This window comes from Mesocricetus auratus, unplaced genomic scaffold (genome assembly GCF_017639785.1).
Source record: "Mesocricetus auratus isolate SY011 unplaced genomic scaffold, BCM_Maur_2.0 Super-Scaffold_100007, whole genome shotgun sequence".
Taxonomy (NCBI): Eukaryota; Metazoa; Chordata; class Mammalia; order Rodentia; family Cricetidae; genus Mesocricetus; species Mesocricetus auratus.
In genome coordinates this window covers 64,419,803-64,437,707 of record NW_024429191.1, presented here as the reverse complement: position 1 = coordinate 64,437,707, position 17,905 = coordinate 64,419,803, and the positions used below count along the sequence as shown (strand labels likewise).

At 37.8% G+C, this 17,905-nt stretch overlaps 1 protein-coding gene and 1 pseudogene across 1 annotated transcript in view; one reads left to right on the top strand and one right to left on the bottom strand.

The window, feature by feature from the left end:
• Positions 1-17,905, top strand: part of Brip1 (BRCA1 interacting helicase 1) — a 128,641-nt gene that overhangs the window by 8,905 nt on the left and 101,831 nt on the right. The window contains 3 exon segments of the mRNA XM_040749404.1: positions 493-663; positions 5,280-5,407; positions 7,748-7,864. Coding sequence (XP_040605338.1) covers positions 493-663; positions 5,280-5,407; positions 7,748-7,864 — 416 coding nt within the window.
• Positions 16,154-16,638, bottom strand: LOC110342192 (annotated as a pseudogene).

Here is a 17,905-nt window from a genome sequence, read left to right as displayed (position 1 = left end):
TCCACGCCAGCCAGGGCTTTGCGGAAAGTCTTATCTCAAAAACAAACAAACAAAAACCCTAAAAAGTAAATAAAAAATAAGGATAATGTGAACTGTGACAATCCTTATCTTTATTATTTAGAATACTGAAATTTCAAATTCTTCCAATAGGGAAATAGCAGTAATGAAACCCTTTTTGCTTGATTCTGAAATAAATCTGAATATAAATAAATACGAGAGTGATTGTACTTTTAATTACATTATTAATCTTCGTTATTATGTTTTTATAGTTTATACACTGATAATATTTCTGAACACATTGCAGGCATAGTTTTTCTCTTCCGTCCTGATTCTGTACTGTAGATAAGGTTCAGGTAGATTGTTTCTCTTAGTTTAATCTTGTAACCTGGGAAACTTTCAGTTCTTGGTGAACTGAGGTGGTTGCTTACTTAGCTAAAAGGAGAATTACTATCTGTTAGTTATATTGTAAACAGGGTGTTTTGTTTTGTTTAGGAAAGCCAATGGATGAGAGCTTGAGTAAAAAGCATGAGGTGCCATCGTCATGCTGCTGTGCATGCCATTCAAAGAATTTTACATACAGTGACACGAACATGGGCACTTCACCTCATTTCAGTAGTCCAAGCAAACCGTTGGAAAGAAATGGCGCTTCATCACCCTGTCGAGGTAAATTATATTCTGCTTATGTCTGTTGGAATCTGTATTGGATCCTCCCTTACTTATTACTATTCTGAAGCTTAATTCATATAAATTTAGCTAGTATGATTAATTTTTCTGAAATTCCTTTTTTTAATTTATTTTGTGTATATGAGTATTTGTCTGCAGTGTATGTCTGTTTCCTGTGTATGCCTGATAACCTTAAAAACCCTGGGACTGGAATTTCAGCCCTCCTGAAATTCTTTATTTGATTATATTTATCTTTTTATTGTGCATGATCGTGTGTGTGCGTGCATGCGTGCCTCTGTGTGTGTGCCTCTGTGTGTGTGTGTGCGTGTGTGTGTGTGTGTGTGTGTGTGTGTGTGTGTGTGTGTGTGTGTGTGTGTGTGTGTGTGTGTGTGTGAATGGGTATATGTGCCACAGCACTCATGTGGTTTCTAGAGGACAGCCTGCTGGTGTCAGTTCTCTCCTTCCACCATGTGGGTCCTAGCTCAGGTAATTGGTCTTGGGCACATGTGCATTTATGCACGGAGCCTCTCTGAAATCCTTTAAATTGTATTTATTTATTTTCGATGCTGGTTATGGAACTTCAAGCTTCAAGTATGTCAAAGAATGTGCTTTGAACTGCACAATGTGCCCTAGTGGAATAATTTTACCACAACATTGACTGCTCAAAAACTTTTGGACTTTTTTATTCGTGTTCTCACTTTGATTACTGAGATGTTTTGCTGGGTTAACCCCTCCCCACATTAGCTTTCCTCTGTGTTGTCTTCTGTCACCATGATGTGCTTCTCTTCGTTATGCAAGTGGAATCATATATGTGGCCTTATGTCTGTCTCGGTATTGTATTGCTGAGAATCTATTGCTTTTATTCTTTCTCTTCTGTATTTTATTTCCTTGTTTTGATATGCCAGGATATATTCATCTGTTCTACAGTTGTCAGATAATTGAGTTGTTTCCACTTTTGTTTAATAACACAGGATTTTCTTGTTTGTATGGGTACAAATAGATTTTTTTCTATTATATACATACTTAGAAATAGGATGGTTATAGCATGTACATTTTTATCAGCTGTAGTAGATAATGCCAACAGTTACCCAGTTTTTGTGATCTTTCCTCTAGCCCTCCTTCAATAATGCAGGCATACCTTACTTTATGTTACTTTGTGTGGATTCTATATTCTTTTCAAATCAAAAGTCTGTGGTAACTCTTAATTGAACAAATTTGTTGATTGTAGGGGGACTTTTCTTTCCCACCTGCCAGTTCCCAAATAACTGACACGGAGATTTAATATATAAATTTTCAGCCTATAGTTCAGACTTATTACTAACTAACTCTTACAACTTAACCCATTTCTTCCATTGTCTTTATTTTATGTGCATTTGAAGGTGTCAGGTCTTGGGAGTTACAGCTGCCATGTGGATGCTGGTCCTTTGGAAGAGCAGCCAATGCTCTTAACCTCTGAGCCATCTATCCAGCCCAATCCATTTCTATTAATCTATGTATTGCCACATGGCTTGTGGCTTTACCTGTCCTATAGCATGTCTTGCTTCCCTCTTATCTCTTGGCAACCTCTCTGACTCCACCCTTCTTCCCAGTGTCCTAGTTTGGTTTTCCTGCCTAACTTTACCCTTTCCAACTGTTGGCTAGTCAGCTTCTTTATTTTTTATTTTATTATTTTTAGTTTTTATTTTTTTTTGTTTTTCAAGACAGGGTTTCTCTGTATTGCTTTGGAGCCTGTCCTGGAACTCGCTCGGTAGACCAGGCTTGGTCTGGAACTCACAGAGATCCGCCTGCCTCTGCCTCCCGAGTGCTGGGATTAAAGGCATGTGCCACCACCACCCGGCAGTCAGCTTCTTTATTAAACCAGTCACAGTGACATATACTCACACAGTGGAAAGGGATATTCCACAGTTGATGCCATTTTTTTTCTTAAGATTTATTTATTCACTACATATGCAGTGTTCTGACTACATGCCAGAAGAGGACACCAGATTGAACTGTAGATGGCTGTGAGCCACCATGTGGTTGGTGGTTGCTGGGAATTGAACTCAGGACCTCTGGCAGAGCAGTCAGTGCTCTTAACCTCTGAGCCATCTCTCCAGCCCTCCATTTTTTTTTTCTAAAAGCATGATTGCTATTTTCTTTTTTTAAGCAATAAGGTGTATTTTAAAATAAGGCATTTTAAAATTAAGTTACTTCTTTTTTTCAGATGTTAATATTACATAGTTAATAGCTGCAGTAGGAACAGTATAAACATAACGTTATGCAATGGGAAACAAAATTCATGTGACTCACTTTGTTGCTATATTAGCTTTATTGAGATGGTATGGAATGCAAGTCCCCACCCTTTTCTCTTTCTTTCTTCATTCATATATTTTGGAGATACCTAACTTCTTTTTAAGCTTTTTAATAATTTAACCTTTTTGGTGAACTCCTTGCAAACTCCTAAACTGTAGAGAATAGATAAAGAACTGGAGAGATGGCTCCTGAGGACCTGGGTTTGATCCCAGTACTCACATGGTGACTCACAACCATGTGTAAATCCAGTTAAGGGACTCCCACACCTTCTTCTGGCTTCTACAAGCCCCACATGCATGTGGTATATATACCTGTGTGCAGACAAATCACTCATACACACAATGTTTAAGTAAATTAAAAGAAGACTAGGAACTATACCAAAAACAATAATGTAGTTTAGAAAATTAACCTACCTTGTGCTAAGAAAGATAAGCTCAATACAAGACAATAAAAATCATAGCATATAAAGAAAACTTCTGTGTTTATATTTTTTCTTTTTTAATGGCTTTTATGGAAAAGGCTTTTGGATCATGGAAGATCTGGGTCTTTGATCCTTATTGTTGAACTAATTATCATTATATTAAAAAAACCTATTCCTATCTGTGTCCACGAAGAGCATTCATTTGTTAAAGTGTTTGCTGTGCAAGCATGAGGACCTGAGTTTGATTCTCCACCACCCGCTTAAAATCGCAAGTGTGAGGCTGGAGAGGTGGTTCAGAGGTTAAGAGCAAGAACTGCTCTTCCAGGAGACCAGAGTTCAGTTCTCAGCACTCATATCCTCTCTGGGCATATACATTCATGTGCACATATGCAGTTGAAGATAATAAAACAAGTCTTGATTAAAAAAAATCTGAGTTCAATGCGTACATCTAACTGCAGCATCGAGGAGGTGAAGACAGGATCTGTGGGGCAATCAGTTTAGTTAATCAGTGAGCTCCAGGTTCAGTGAGGGACACTGTATCAAGAAAAAAAAAGTGGAGAAGTGATTGAGGAAGATACCTGCAGTTGACCTCTAGCTTCCATGAATATGCACATACACGCACATGTGTGTATGCACATGTGGGTACTCACATGGGGGATCACACATATTCTTCCATTAAACATATAGCAACCCAAAAAAGTCTCCTGAAAAATTTTGGCATCTGACATAGATTCTATTTTGTGTGTATAGGCTTAAACTTGTTGTGTCTGCTTCTGTAGATCTTTCTGCTCCGTGAGTGAGTAATTTGTGAATCTTTTAAGCCAAGGCGCTGTTTCACTTTCATTGATTCTCATGCTATCTGGTCATCGTGTACTCAGTGCAAGAAGTAACTATTAAAGGTATTTAAATCACAGAAATGGAAGAGTGTGTCAAGGGACAGAGGAAGGAGGTACCTTTAAGAAAAGGTACATAGGAAATGGGAGCAGTTAATGCATAGGATAGTGAAAATGTCGTTATGGACATGGAGGAAAAGGAAATGTGTTTGCCATGTTTCCAGAAAATAGCATGTTGTGTTTGTCAGTACTGAAATTATCCTTAAAGATCTTAAAGTAAAATGACAAATCTCTTGCTCTTAAATTCTGCAAATTATTAACTTTGTAATATTGGCCATTTCTTTAAAATTCACTTTAGTAAAATGGGAATAATTTTTATAATTTAGCAGTTAAGAGGGTTTTGATGGCTTTAAGAATGAGCTTTCAGAGTTGTGAGATTAAGACATGAGTTTTAGTCAGTGAGTGCTTCTAGTCTAAAGAACATGATGAAGCTCAGTAGGACAGAAATGCTAAGGCTTTCATAGAAGTGAAGTAACCTTGGTTGCCTCTTTTTTGTCAGCATTCTTTGTATTAGAGATTGAGCCTAAAGCTTCTCACATGCCAGACAACTGCTCTACCAGCTGAGCGATACTCCTTACAGTTGTAGTTCTTAAACCATGTAATACAGTATAGCCTATAAAACATGAGTCCTGTTAAATGTGTGTTTCTTGAAATGCTTTGTGTATTTATGGCAAAAAATAAATTGGGTGATAAAAAGTTTTTTAAAAAATATCTTGCTGGATGTCTTGGTGCATATCTTTAATCTCAGAGGCAGAAGTAAGCGGATTTCTTTGAGTTTGAGCTAATCTGGTCTACATAGGAAGTTCTAGGCCAGCTAGGATAGTGAGACACTGTCTCAATCAATCAGCCAATTGGAAAAAAATCATAGGTTTTAAACTGTGTTATGAAATTTATATTTGTATTTAATATCTTAAATATTGGTTTTCTTCTAAAATTCCTTAGAATGAGCTATTTATAATATCTCTATTATAAATTTACCATATTTATTGTAAACTTACTTTTTATATAAGACTCTCCTGAAAAAAATACTTTGGCTGCAAAGTTATCTGCTAAGAAACAGGCATCTATACACAGAGATGAAGATGATGATTTTCAAATGGAGAAGAAAAGAATCCGACCCTTAGAGACTGCACAGCAGGTAAGCAGTTTATTGACTGCTAAAATAACCTAGTTATGGAGTTAGGCATAGCTGAACATGAAGTTGGTGGCACTGGTAGAGAATAGCTACAAAGTAAATGGTCCTTTTCATTTTGTTGTTATTGCTGCCAGGGAAGTTGTTAGTGTAGCAGGTTGTTTACACTAATATAATGCAACTGCATGATCTTTTCTTTTACATGAATAATATGATGGTATTTACTTAAGGCATATCCTAAACATATAGCAACTTTGTAACTTTTCTGATTTATTAATTTTCAAAATTACTACTATAATTCATTATATAAAATAATAGGTTTCATGATGACATTTTTATTCATGGATTTTATGTTTTGAGCATAGTGACACTCTCCTATTCTCCCCACTTTGCTGGTCTCCTTTTCCCAAGCAGCTTATTTTCTGCTTTCTCATCTGATTTTTTTTTTATTAAACTAGATCTTTCATATGAGAGAGTTTTGTGACTCTTTGTGCTATCCTTGTACAGAGGCCTTGTTATTTTATATTGTTACAGTTTTAGCATCTTTGCTGTTGAAGAGTATTGTACTTACAATTTTATTTTAATGTGTGTGAAAGTTTTGCCTACATGTGTGTATGTGTATCACATGCATACCTGATGCCAGTAAAGATCCCCTGGAAAGTTTTGCCTACATGTGTGTATGTGTTCCTCATGCATACCTGATGCCAGTAGAGGTCAGACGAGGTTATTGGATCCCCTGGAACTGGAGTTAAGGATACTTGTGAACCATCATGTTGGTGCTGGGAACTGAACCTGGGTCCTCTGCAAAGAGCAACAACAGGTGCTCTTACCTGCTAAGCCATCTCTCCAGCCCCATTACTGTACTTTTAAAACTCTTCAATTCTCTCTACTTAATTATAGCACTTTCTTTTGGTTCAAATACCTTTGATAAGTGTTGATAGTGTAAGTGAAATGACAAAGTTTACTCTTATGTATGGAGGTTTAATGTTGTTTCAGTGGTGTTCTTGGCGTTTGTGTGCATGCACAGGTATTGAATCCAGGTCCTCCAGCATGCTTAGCAAATACTCTTTCCCACTGAGTTTATAGTCCAGTCACTTACTTTGAGACAGGATCTTTCTGAGTTGCCTACACTGATTTTTTTTTTTTTTTTTTTTGGTTTTACGCCAAAGGGTTTCTCTGTATTGTTTTGGAGGCTGTCGGTCCAGCTTAGCCTCGGACTCACAGAGATCCGCGTGCCTCTGCCTCCCGAGTGTTGGGATTAAAGGCGTGCGCCACCAACGCCCAGCTTTCCTTGGCTTTCTACATAGTTGGGATTGTAAACATGCAGAACCCATATGCCTGACTACTTACTGAATATTTTTTTAAGATTTGTTTATTTAGTATGCAGTATTCTGCTTGTATGTATTTCATTTTGGTTGCTGGGAATTGAACTCAGAACCTCTGGAAGAGCAGGCAGTGCTCTTAACCTCTGAGCCATCTCTCCAGTCCACTGAGTTTTTAAGATCACTGCATTACAAGACATGAATATTTCTAAAACTTATTTAAAAAACTGAATCACCAGGTACATCATATGGAATATAACATAGAGGAACACAGTTTTTTTTAAAATGTATGCCACAGAGATAGGGAGATTGACAATTTAATGCACTTAGTTATAAATACATAAGAGGGATTATTAATTAACATGTCAATTATATGTAAATTGAGTACTTTCACATGGCTATATTTAAATTGCTTGTGTTCTAGAATTAAATCTTGTTTTTAGAAGTAGAATAAACTAGCTTATTTTTGTAAAAGTAACAATTATAAATGAAGTTAGAATCTAGAATCTAGAATACATTAGTTATTAATGTATTTTCCAGTTAGGTATGTGAATTGGCTTTGCTGTATTGCTGTATTTATTGTCTACATGGTGTGACAATTTTATAGGAAGATCATTGTAATACAGTAAATTTTTTTGTAATTCTTATGCATTAATACTTGATTAGGACACAAGAATTGCTACCATATATTCTCTTTGGCCTTAATGGTGTTATGAGGTTTCTGTGTATATTAGTTTTTAAGATTTTATTTTTTTAAAGATGTATTTATTTATTCTATATACAGTGTTCTGTCTGCATGTAGCCCTGCAGGCCAGAAAAAGGCACCAGATTGTGAGCAATTATGTGGTGACTGGGAATTGAACTCAGGACCTCTGGAAGGCCAGCTAGTGTTTTTAACCACTGAGCCAATTCTCCAGCTCCAAGATTTTATTATTGCTAGTTAGAACTAGCCTTTTGAAGGAAGATGAGGGAAGGTAGAAACATCCACAATCTAACTATTCTTCATCTGGTTCTGTGTTTATAGATGAGAAAACGTCATTGTTTGGAAAAGGATGTCCACCATTTGGATGCACGAGTAGCTTCAGAAAATAAAGTAAATCCTGGGTCTCCTGTAAGAAAGACAAGCTCCTCTTTCCAAAATGTATGTATTATGCCTTTGCTTAGTTTAAAGAAGGAAAATAGGGAATTTTCTAAATCTGTTTTGAAAGTAGAGAAAGAGTAGTATGATTTGAGTAACAGAAGAGTTCAAATTCTTAAGCAACCCCACTGTATTTGTGCTTACTAATGTGTGAGATGGTAAACCCTTTTCTCTCTGTCTGTCTCAGTTTCTCCTTTATAAAGTGAATTAAAGTACAGTACTAAAAGGGTATCTGAAATTTCTTTTTTTTGTTGTTTTCTCTTTTGATTTTGTTGTTTCCCAAAACTTTTAAAAAAGTTTTTTCTTTGTGTTGGAGTTCAGGATGGCTCTAGAACGTCTTAAATGCCAGCTAGGCAAGTGTTCTACCATTGACCTACATACAGCTTCACTCTCTGTCTTACCTTGAAGAGCCTGAATTAAACACAACTCTTATTTGTGTATATATTCTTAATTTTTTTTTAAACTCTTGGTACAGTACCTAATTTTCCCATTTGCTAAATAATAGATACAAGTGTCTGTCTCACAGGGCAGGTGTGAGGATTAAATCATTACAGAGATGTTAGTATATTTTGGAGCTTAGGTGGTTCATTGGAGAAGAAATAGTAGCAACAGTGTGCATGTTGACTAACCATTATCTTCAGTGCTTAGGATTAGGGTTGTAAGGGGTTTTGACATTTTATTTAGATTTTAAAATGTTTATATATATATATATATATATATATATATATATTGACTATTCCTTTTCTATCTGAAATGATTGTAATAAACTTCACATTTTTTTTAGTTTTCCAGATTTTGAAATATTTACATAGACTTTCTATGATGAAATGTCTTGGTAATGAGACCAAAGTCTAAGCTAAAATTGTTTTAAATACATGGTATATACCCATACCCTACGTGTAAATTTCTGTTTCCAGTGTGTTTTTGTTTTGACAGTGACATACCACATGAGGTCTAGTGTGGGGTTTATTACTTTTAGTGCTATGGCAATGCTCTTAAAGATGCAAAGAACATATGCTTACGTTCTAATATTTGTTCATTTTTGAGTTTCTAATAAAAAGCATGATTATATAGTTTTTAATGTATTTTCTGAATGACTAGGCAACAAATGCCACCAAAACCTTTCTAAAGAAATGTATTTATGGGATTGGAGAGATGGCTCAGCAGTTAAAAGTGCCCACTGGCAGGGCGTTGGTGGCGCACTCCTTTAATCCCAGCACTCGGAAGGTAGAGGCAGGCGGATTTCTGTGAGTTCAAGGCCAGCCTGGTCTATAGAGCGAGTTCCAGGACAGCCTCCAAAACAATACAGAGAAACCCTGTCTCGAAAAACAAAAACAAAACAAAAAGAGTGCCCACTGCTCTTCCAAAGGACTCAGGTTCAATTCCCAGCACCCACATAGGGGCTCACGGCTGTCTGTAACTCCGAGTTTGACACCTTCACACAGACATACATGCAGGCAGAACAATCAATGCACATAAAATAAAAATAAGTAATTTAAAAGATTGTATTTATATATGTGAATGCCTTATCTACATGTATGTCTGTGTACCACATGTTTGTCTGGTGCCCAGGGAGTCCAAGAAGAGGGCATCAGAGCCTCTGGAACCATAGTTACAGATCCATTGTGAGCAACCATGTAAGCGTTGGGAACCCAAGTCCCCTGGAAGAGCAGCCACTGCTCTTAAGTGCTGAGCCATCTCTCCAGCCCAGTACACAAATCCTTAAGTTAAAATAATCTATATGTTTTGCTTCTTAGCAGATAATAGAATAAATAGTTACAATAGAAACAATCATAAAATGTGTAGTCTTAGTGAATGTGCTGATTGTGTGGGACATTCAAGGCATAGTAAAGTTGGTTCCATTGTTTTCTTAAAGGCAGGTTAAACTTAAACAGGCTGAGTATGCAGTAGGACCGCAGGCTCATTAAATACAGAGTATTAAATGATCTCAAGGGGGATTATTAACTTCGATGTGAGGTCTGCCAGAAGTTCAGTCTTTTGGGGGTCAAATAGAAATTTATCACTACATACAGGTAGGAGGAAGAGGAAATAAAATAGAGTCAATACCTTCTCTCGAATAACAGTTCGTTACTGACATCTGGTTCACTTTGTGAACGTTGTAGATTGACCTTTTCTTAAAGAAAACTAAACATAGATTTATTTTTAAAGACTTAACTATTCATGTATATGTGTTTCTCTGTGTGTGCACATGTGTGCTGGTACCTGTGAAATCCAGAAGAGGGTGTAGGATCCCCTGGAGTTACAGGTGGTTGTGAACTGCCCACATGGGTGCTGGGAACTGAACTTGGGGCCTTTGGAAAATGAGCAAGTGCTCTTAACTCTGAGCCATTGCTCCAGCCCTGAATGTAAATTTATTTAAGAACAGTGAGAAAGAGCTCCTGAGAGTGGGAGTGGCTCCAAGTTACTTTTGTTGTTGCCTTTAACTGTTTTATTTTTATGTGTCTGAGTGTTTTGTCTGCGTGTATGTGTGGGCACCACATGTGTGCAGTGCCCATAGGCGTGAGAAAAGGCTGTCATCCAGTTCCCTGAAACTGAAGTTACAGTCAGCGTTGAGCTGCCATGTGGACCATCTCTCCAGCCCCTATTCTTTTATCCTTAATTGTCCTTCTCTTTTGTTTGTTTGTTTGTTTGAGACAGGACTCGCGTGTCTCAGGCTGGTCTTCAGCTTCTTATGTAACCTAACAATGATTTTGAACTTCAGCCTGCCTCCAACTTCTGAGTACTGGCATTCCCACTGTGTACCACCACACCTGACTTTCAGATTCATTTTCTTGTAATAATTCATATACTAGCAATCTAGTAAATCATCAGTCTTCACATGATCAGAGTGTTATCAAGAGAAGCCTTGTGTTTGGGGGAATATAGTGATAAACTATTACTGCTTTGTTCCAGGATTCATATCATTTTCTTAGGAGTTGACTTATATTTTTAAGTAAATCTTTATAATGAATAAGGCATTGTTACAGACATGTTTTATGCTTATTTCAGTGTTTATGAAACAAATGATAGCATCAAATACATTAATTATAGTAATTCTATTTGACTTAATGTAGCATGCAGGAGCAGCTTTTTTTGTTCAGTGTGTAGGGGAGACTCTGGTCCAGCAGAGTGCGCTGTTGACCTTTGTCAAAAGCTGAGGCCCAGAAACCTTTGGGCTTCGTCTCCCCCTTTTCTTTTTCCTTTACCCCGTCCCTCCTTTGCCTCCCTCCTTATGTCTCTGCCGTTCTCTTTCAACTTAAAGGTGTCTCTTAGGATCTCATGAGAAAAATGACCGATTTTCCCTGAAAGTTTTTTTTAAGTCATTTTGTCAATTTTACTTTTATTTAAAATGACTAGTTAGCTGTATTATAACTACATATATCTGGTGATGATTATTATTTATATGATGATGCTTATTGTGTGCTAGGACACTTCTCTAAGTAGTTTAGGAATGTTAATTCAATTTGAAAATACAGATTCATGTTAGTGAATTTTTATTTTCAAATTATATTAAATATTCTTTGTGCCTGGTTTCAAAATAAAACAAAAGCATTTGACTTAGGTATTATATCATTCTTTTGGGGAAGGTATTGTTTCTTCTAATTCTGCAGGAGAAACTTGAGGTACAGCCTTAAGTAATGTGTTCATCTCACAAGGTTGTTGAGTAGAGGAGCTGGGTTAGAATGGTTAAATCCTCCAGGGTTGGAGTGAAAGGCGGCTCATTTTTGTGCTGTCACAGGTCATATAGTGTGCAGAACTTGTCTGTTTTCTTTACAGTGTTTTCGAAAGTTTATCTTCTCATGCATGTTTATCTGCCTTGTTTGCCTCATTGGCAGGTTGTTCTTGAGAACAAGTACAATATCTGCTTTTCACATTTTTATACCCAGCATCTAGCACAGAGCCTGTACTTTGTACTCACATATTTGTAGAATAAATGAATTTTTTTAAAGGCCTAAGTTAAAGAAATGCATGATTCTCCATTATTTGTAGCTTATGACTTTTGGTCAGATCCACATCCTTATGGGCGTAATAGTAGTGTAGTATTAAAACAAAATACATTTCATCTTAGCTTTTATATATTAGGATACTCAAGGAAGACACCAAGCTATAAGTTTCAAGAGTTAGGAACTAAATTGATAAGTAATATAAATAAAAAGTTAGAAACAACTTTTGCCTTCTGTAACTACCAGAGGAGCAAGTTGTTAAATAATATTATAACTAGTTGAAACATAACATAGGGAACAAAATTTTAAAAACGTTGCCCGTCACTTACATACAGTAGCCTGATTTCTCAAGGAATTAGAACGACATGCTAATAACTTGTACCAAATAATTTATGTGTTCTTTTGTTTGATGTTAACCTCAGCCCTGTGAAGAAAATAGAGCAGATGTTAATTTGATAGCTGAGAAAGTGAAGCCCAAAGATGCTGGATAAAGCAGGGCTGGAGAGATGGCTCAGTGGTTAAGAGCACTTGCTGATCTTGCAAAGTACCCAGGTTCAGCACCCACACTGGGGCCTCATAACTGACAGTCACTCCAGTTCAAGGGGATACAAGGCTCCCTGCTGATCTTTGAGGGCACCCACCCCTGCAGTGAACATACATATACTCAGGCACACACACACACACACACACACACACACACAATTTGAAAAGATACCATGTTTGACCATGGCCATACAGATAATTGTGAAATCACGATTAGGATCTAGTTCTAAAATATAGATTCATGGGTTTTTAGGTTTTTTTGAGACAGGATTTCTCTGTATTGTTTTGGAGGCTGTCCTGGAACTCACTCTGTAGACCAGGCTGGTCTCAAACTCACAGAGATCTGCCTGCCTCTGCCTGCCGAGTGCTGGGATTAAAGGAGTGCGCCACCAACGCTAGGCTAGATTCATGGATTTTAATTGAGGACAAGAGAAAGAAAAAGAAGGGGAAATTTTTGTTGTTAGATAGTGATTTTAAAAATGTGAGCGAGCCGGGCGGTGGTGGCGCACGCCTTTAATCCCAGCACTCGGCAGGCGGATCTCTGTGAGTTTGAGGCCGGGCTGGACCGATAGCCTCCAAAACAATACAGAGAAACCCTGTGTCGTAAAAAACAACAACAACAAAAAAAGTGTGAGCAAAAATAGACCTTGTTATTTAATATGCCTGACATTAAAATATCTTTAGCTAGGGTGGCTAAGGCCTATAATTTAACCATGCAAGAGGCTGAGTCAGTAGGATTGGGAATTCATGGCCAATCTGGTGGCTCCATAGCTAGTCTGATGCCAGTCTGGTGAGGCCCTCTGTAAAATAAAATAGAAGAGAACAAAATAGAATCAACTGATCTTTTAGTAGTCAGTCTGTGAATCATAGAGAGATGGTTATAATGCCACACAGGCAGAGAATAACCTTTTTTAAAGAAAAAAATTGTTCTGTATGTATGGGTGCTTTGTCTGCATGTATGTCTGTATACTATATGTGCATGGTGCCCTAAAAGAGAATGTCGGATCCCTAGGACTGAACTTACAGGTGAGCGTTAGCTACCATGTGGGTACTACAGATTGAACCTGGGTCCTCTAGAAGAGCAGCCAGTGCTGATAACCCCCGGGCCATCTCTTCAGCCCCTAGAGGACAACTTTGTGCGGTCATTTGTCTCCTTCCACTTTTCCCTGGGTTCTGGGAATTAAATGCAGGTCACCCGGCTTTCGCAACAAATGCCTTTACCTGCTGAGCCATCTCTGAACTTTGATTTGCATTAAAAAAAAAAGTTTTGTTGCTGTCTTTTTTCCCCAGACAATACCTTGCTATGCAACCTGAGCTGCCCTTCAGCTCTTAATTCTCTGGCTTCAGCCTTCTGAATGATTGAGTTATAGGTGTACACCTCCATGATTGGTTTTTAACTGAGTGGTTTGTTTGTTTGTTTGTTTGTTTGTTTCTGAAACAGTGTTTCTTGTAGCTTTGGAACCTGTCCTGGAACTTGCTCTGTAGACCACACTGGACTCGAACTCACAAAGATCCATCTGCTTCTGCCTCCCCAGTGCTGGGGTTAAAGGGGTGCACTACCACCACCACCACCACCACCCAGTTTAAACTCAGTTTTTAAAAGAAGTGATAAGTAATACCTATTCTTTAAAAAAGTTCTAACAGTGTAAGTTAGCAGAGTACAAGTAAGATGTTCTCTCTAGTGCTAAATGTCCTGCCTTGGCTTCCTACAAATAAATGCCATAGACTCTTGAGAATCTTTCTAGATCCTTACTCACAAATTTACAACACATTTTTCTTGGTTTTTAAAGCTTTGCTTTTACATTTAAACTTTTTTTTTCTTTTGAGACTGGGTCTCACTGTATAGCTCTTATTGGCCTGGAACTCATAGCAGTTATCCTGCCTCTGCCTCTCTGAGTGTTGGGATTAAAGGCATGAGCTACTACACTCAACCATCTCTTTTAATGTTTATTTTAATGTGTGAGGTCAGGCTCTAACTGTGTGTTTTTTAAATAGAAGTCCAATTTTCCTGGAATGACGTAAAGAATAACCTTTCCTGCTTTAATGCTTTTGCTCTTACCCTATTACATATCTAAGTTGTTATATATGTTTGCATTGGTTTCTGACACCCTGCCATATATATGTGTATAGTAAAAACCAAAGAGTCCAACATAGCTTCAAAGTCGAGCACCAAGAGACCCTGCCCTGCTTGTGTTCTTGGCTCATTTTTACATCTAAGCCAAGGGTTTCCAACCATTTTACTTGTTTATTCTGATGCCTATCTTTTTTTTAATTTGCTTATTTTACCTTTCCCTTCAGTTACTGGTTTTATGTATTTTTGTTGTCTTCATATTGTCCTTTCCACTTTCTCATTACTTCTCTCCTGAGCCTTCCAATATTTGGTGTTAAATTATTATAATTCTAACACCACTTAATTTTGATTAGTATCTCCTCAAACCATGATTTTTTTTCTCGTTTATTATTATTTTCCTAGTTTTTTGAATACTTGTAATAATCCCCAAGCTGTCTGTTGGATTTTAAAATCTGTTCATTTATTCAAAATATTAAGTAAAGAATGTTTATATTTTTAGTCTTTAAATATTTCCTTGAGATAATGAAAAATCCTTTTTGAAATTGAACTTTTTTTGTTTTGTTTTTTGAGACAGGGTTTCTCTGTGTAGCCTTGGCTGTCCTGGAACTTGCTTTGTATTGACCTTGAACTCACAGGGATCCACCTGCCTCTGCCTCCCAAGTGCTGGGATTAAAGACGTAAATGACCATGCTGGATATTTTTTTTTTTTTGAGACAGGGTCTCACTGGGCCTCGGCTGACCTGGAACTCACTATGTAGAACAGGCTGGCCTCAAATCAGAGCTCCTCCCACCCCTGCCTCTGCCTCCTGGGACTAGAGGTGTGTTCCACCAAGTCCCACGTGAACTAATTTTTGTATTTAAAAGTTTTTTTTTTAATTTTGTATATAGCTGTGTGCCTGTTTGGGAATGGGTATGTGAGGGCTGGAGTCCAGAAGAGAGTGTTTGATCCCCTGGAGCTGAAGGTACAGGCAGTTGTAAACCTCTGACATGAGCTGGGAAACAAACTTGCTTCCTCTACAAGAGCAGTATGTGTTCTTAACTAGAGTTACTTCTCTAGTCCATGAATTTTGTATGTTTTTAATTTTTTTGTTACATGTACTTATTTATGTTTGTATGTCTATGCTGTGCTTGCCTTAGACATCTTTACACAATGAGTCATCTTTTTTTTTTAAGATTTATTTATTATGTATACAGTGCTCTGTCTGCATGTATCCCTGCAGGTCAGAAGAGAGCACCAGATCTCATTACATATGGCTGCGAGCCATCATCTGGTTGCTGGGAATTGAACTCAGGACCTTTGGAAGAGCAGCCAGTGCTCTTAACCTCTGAGTTCCTCCAGCCTCTCAACGAGTCATCTTACTGGTCCAGAATTTCCAGAATTTTGTATTTTTAATGATATTTTCTCTCTCCCTCTCTCCCTCTCTCTCTCTCCCCCCTTTTTTTTTAACAGATCTTTTCCAAGTTTATTATTATTATTATTATTATTATTATTATTATTTTAAACAGCTATTGTATGCGCATTGGTGTAAAGGTGTCAGATCTCCTGGAACTGGAGTTACAGACAGTGTGAGCTGCCATGTGGTTACTGGGAATTGAATCCAGGTCCTCTGGAAGCGCAGCCAGTGCTCTTAACTGGTGACCTATTGCCCCAGTCCCAAGTTTATTTGTAAAAACTGCATAGGGCACTGATCATCTGCAAATAACGTGTAGGGTGTCATACCAGTCCATCTGACTTCACATTGGCAGATAGAAACTTTTTCTGTGGGCCTTCCCAGGGGCCTGGGCACCTTTGGGATTCTGAGCTAAAGCTGCAGTCTGAGCCTGAGCTGGAGCCATGGCCTTGGCTTTGGTTTGAACCATGGGCTTTCATTGGCAGGTTCTACAGCTCTAAGCTGTGTAACTTTGAATCTGATTCCCAAGCTTTGGGGGAGAGATGAAAGCAAGACGGCGAGTTTGTGTGCTGGGGTACTTTGGCATCTTGGACTTAGCCACCTTGGGCTTCACAGGCCTTTGATGGCCTCTGCCTGTGTACTCGGCACCTTCTCATCATTTGCCAGAATCTTCATCAAGCCTGTCTTGTGCTTCTTGGCAAAGCACATGTTCCTTAGGAACTTGGGGTCTAACTCCTTAAGAGATTAGTGTCTTTGTAACCAGGGTTTCTTGATGTCGATTCTTTTTGGGAATTGGTTGTGTGTGGTGTGATTCTTGAACTTGTCCATGTCTGCACAATAACCCACAGCTCCTGAAGTACAATTTTTTTTTCCTGAATACCAAAGCAGTATGTATTTATTAAAGAAAATTCGGGAACCATCAAAACATGTGAGTAAGTTAGTAACATTAATCGTATTCAACTATCCCTTCTGTCAACCCCTGATGTTTTGTTTGTGCTCTGCTTTTACATTTGTGCACGTGCGTACTTGTGTATGAACATACACATAATTGTCCATTGCTGTGTAACAAACTAAACATTTAGCTTACTTTTGGGGTTTGCATTTTGGCTGGCCTCAGCTTTGCATATTTTCTACTGATGTTAGCTATCCTCCGTTCTGTGATCAGCAGTAGATCAGGAAATCAGCCCTGGTTTAAGGAGTTCGTTGTTGGTTGGCTAGAATGATAGTGTGGGTAGCTGTCATTATCTAGAAGGCTCTATCTACTTAGTGGTCACAGGTTCAAGGGAAGGAAGAGCAAACCACAGCAAACCACAGGGTGCAAGTGCTTTTGAGTCTCTGTGTGGTTTGCTAATGTTACAGTCACCACATGCAAGTCATATGATCATATACAAGGAGTGGAGCTTTTTGTCTTTGTGAGAAGAGCTGAGTAATACTGAGAAAGCACCAGGAATTTGTGTTCATATTTGCATTTTAATGTATATTATATGTGTACTTTTCTCATAAAAATTTTAATTTATGGCTCTTGTTTTATTATTCGATATAGTATGGTCATAGTAAAGACTTAAAATTCAATTTTTTGCTTGCCTATTTTGACACATGTACTTTTCTTTTTGTGTGGGCTAATGACTGACATGGTAGCTTATTGAGCTAATTATAGCCTGATGCCCATTGTTATAAAGAATTTTTTCTTTTTGTTAATTGGCGTGTGTGTGTATATGTGTGTGTGCACGCACGTGATGTGCATTTGTGCCCATGAGTGTGTTTGTTGGGATACTTTACATTAGACATTGTCTGTTATTTTGTTCTTTAGCAGTAGAATTGAGGACCAGACAAGGTGCTACACCGAATACTAGTATTTGGAAATTCTGGCACATAGTGAGACTCTGTCTCAATCAAAGAAAATAGAATAAAAGGAGTTGAGTAGCCTCTGTAGCCCATAAAACCTAAAGTATAAAAAAAAACCTAAAGTATTCATTCTTTGCCCTTTAAGAAAATATTGTCAACTTTCTAACTCTTCCAGTCTATATCAGTCTTAGTAATTGAAGCCAGAAGCTATTGGCTTCATAGAGATCTGCCTGACTCTACCAAGTGTGGT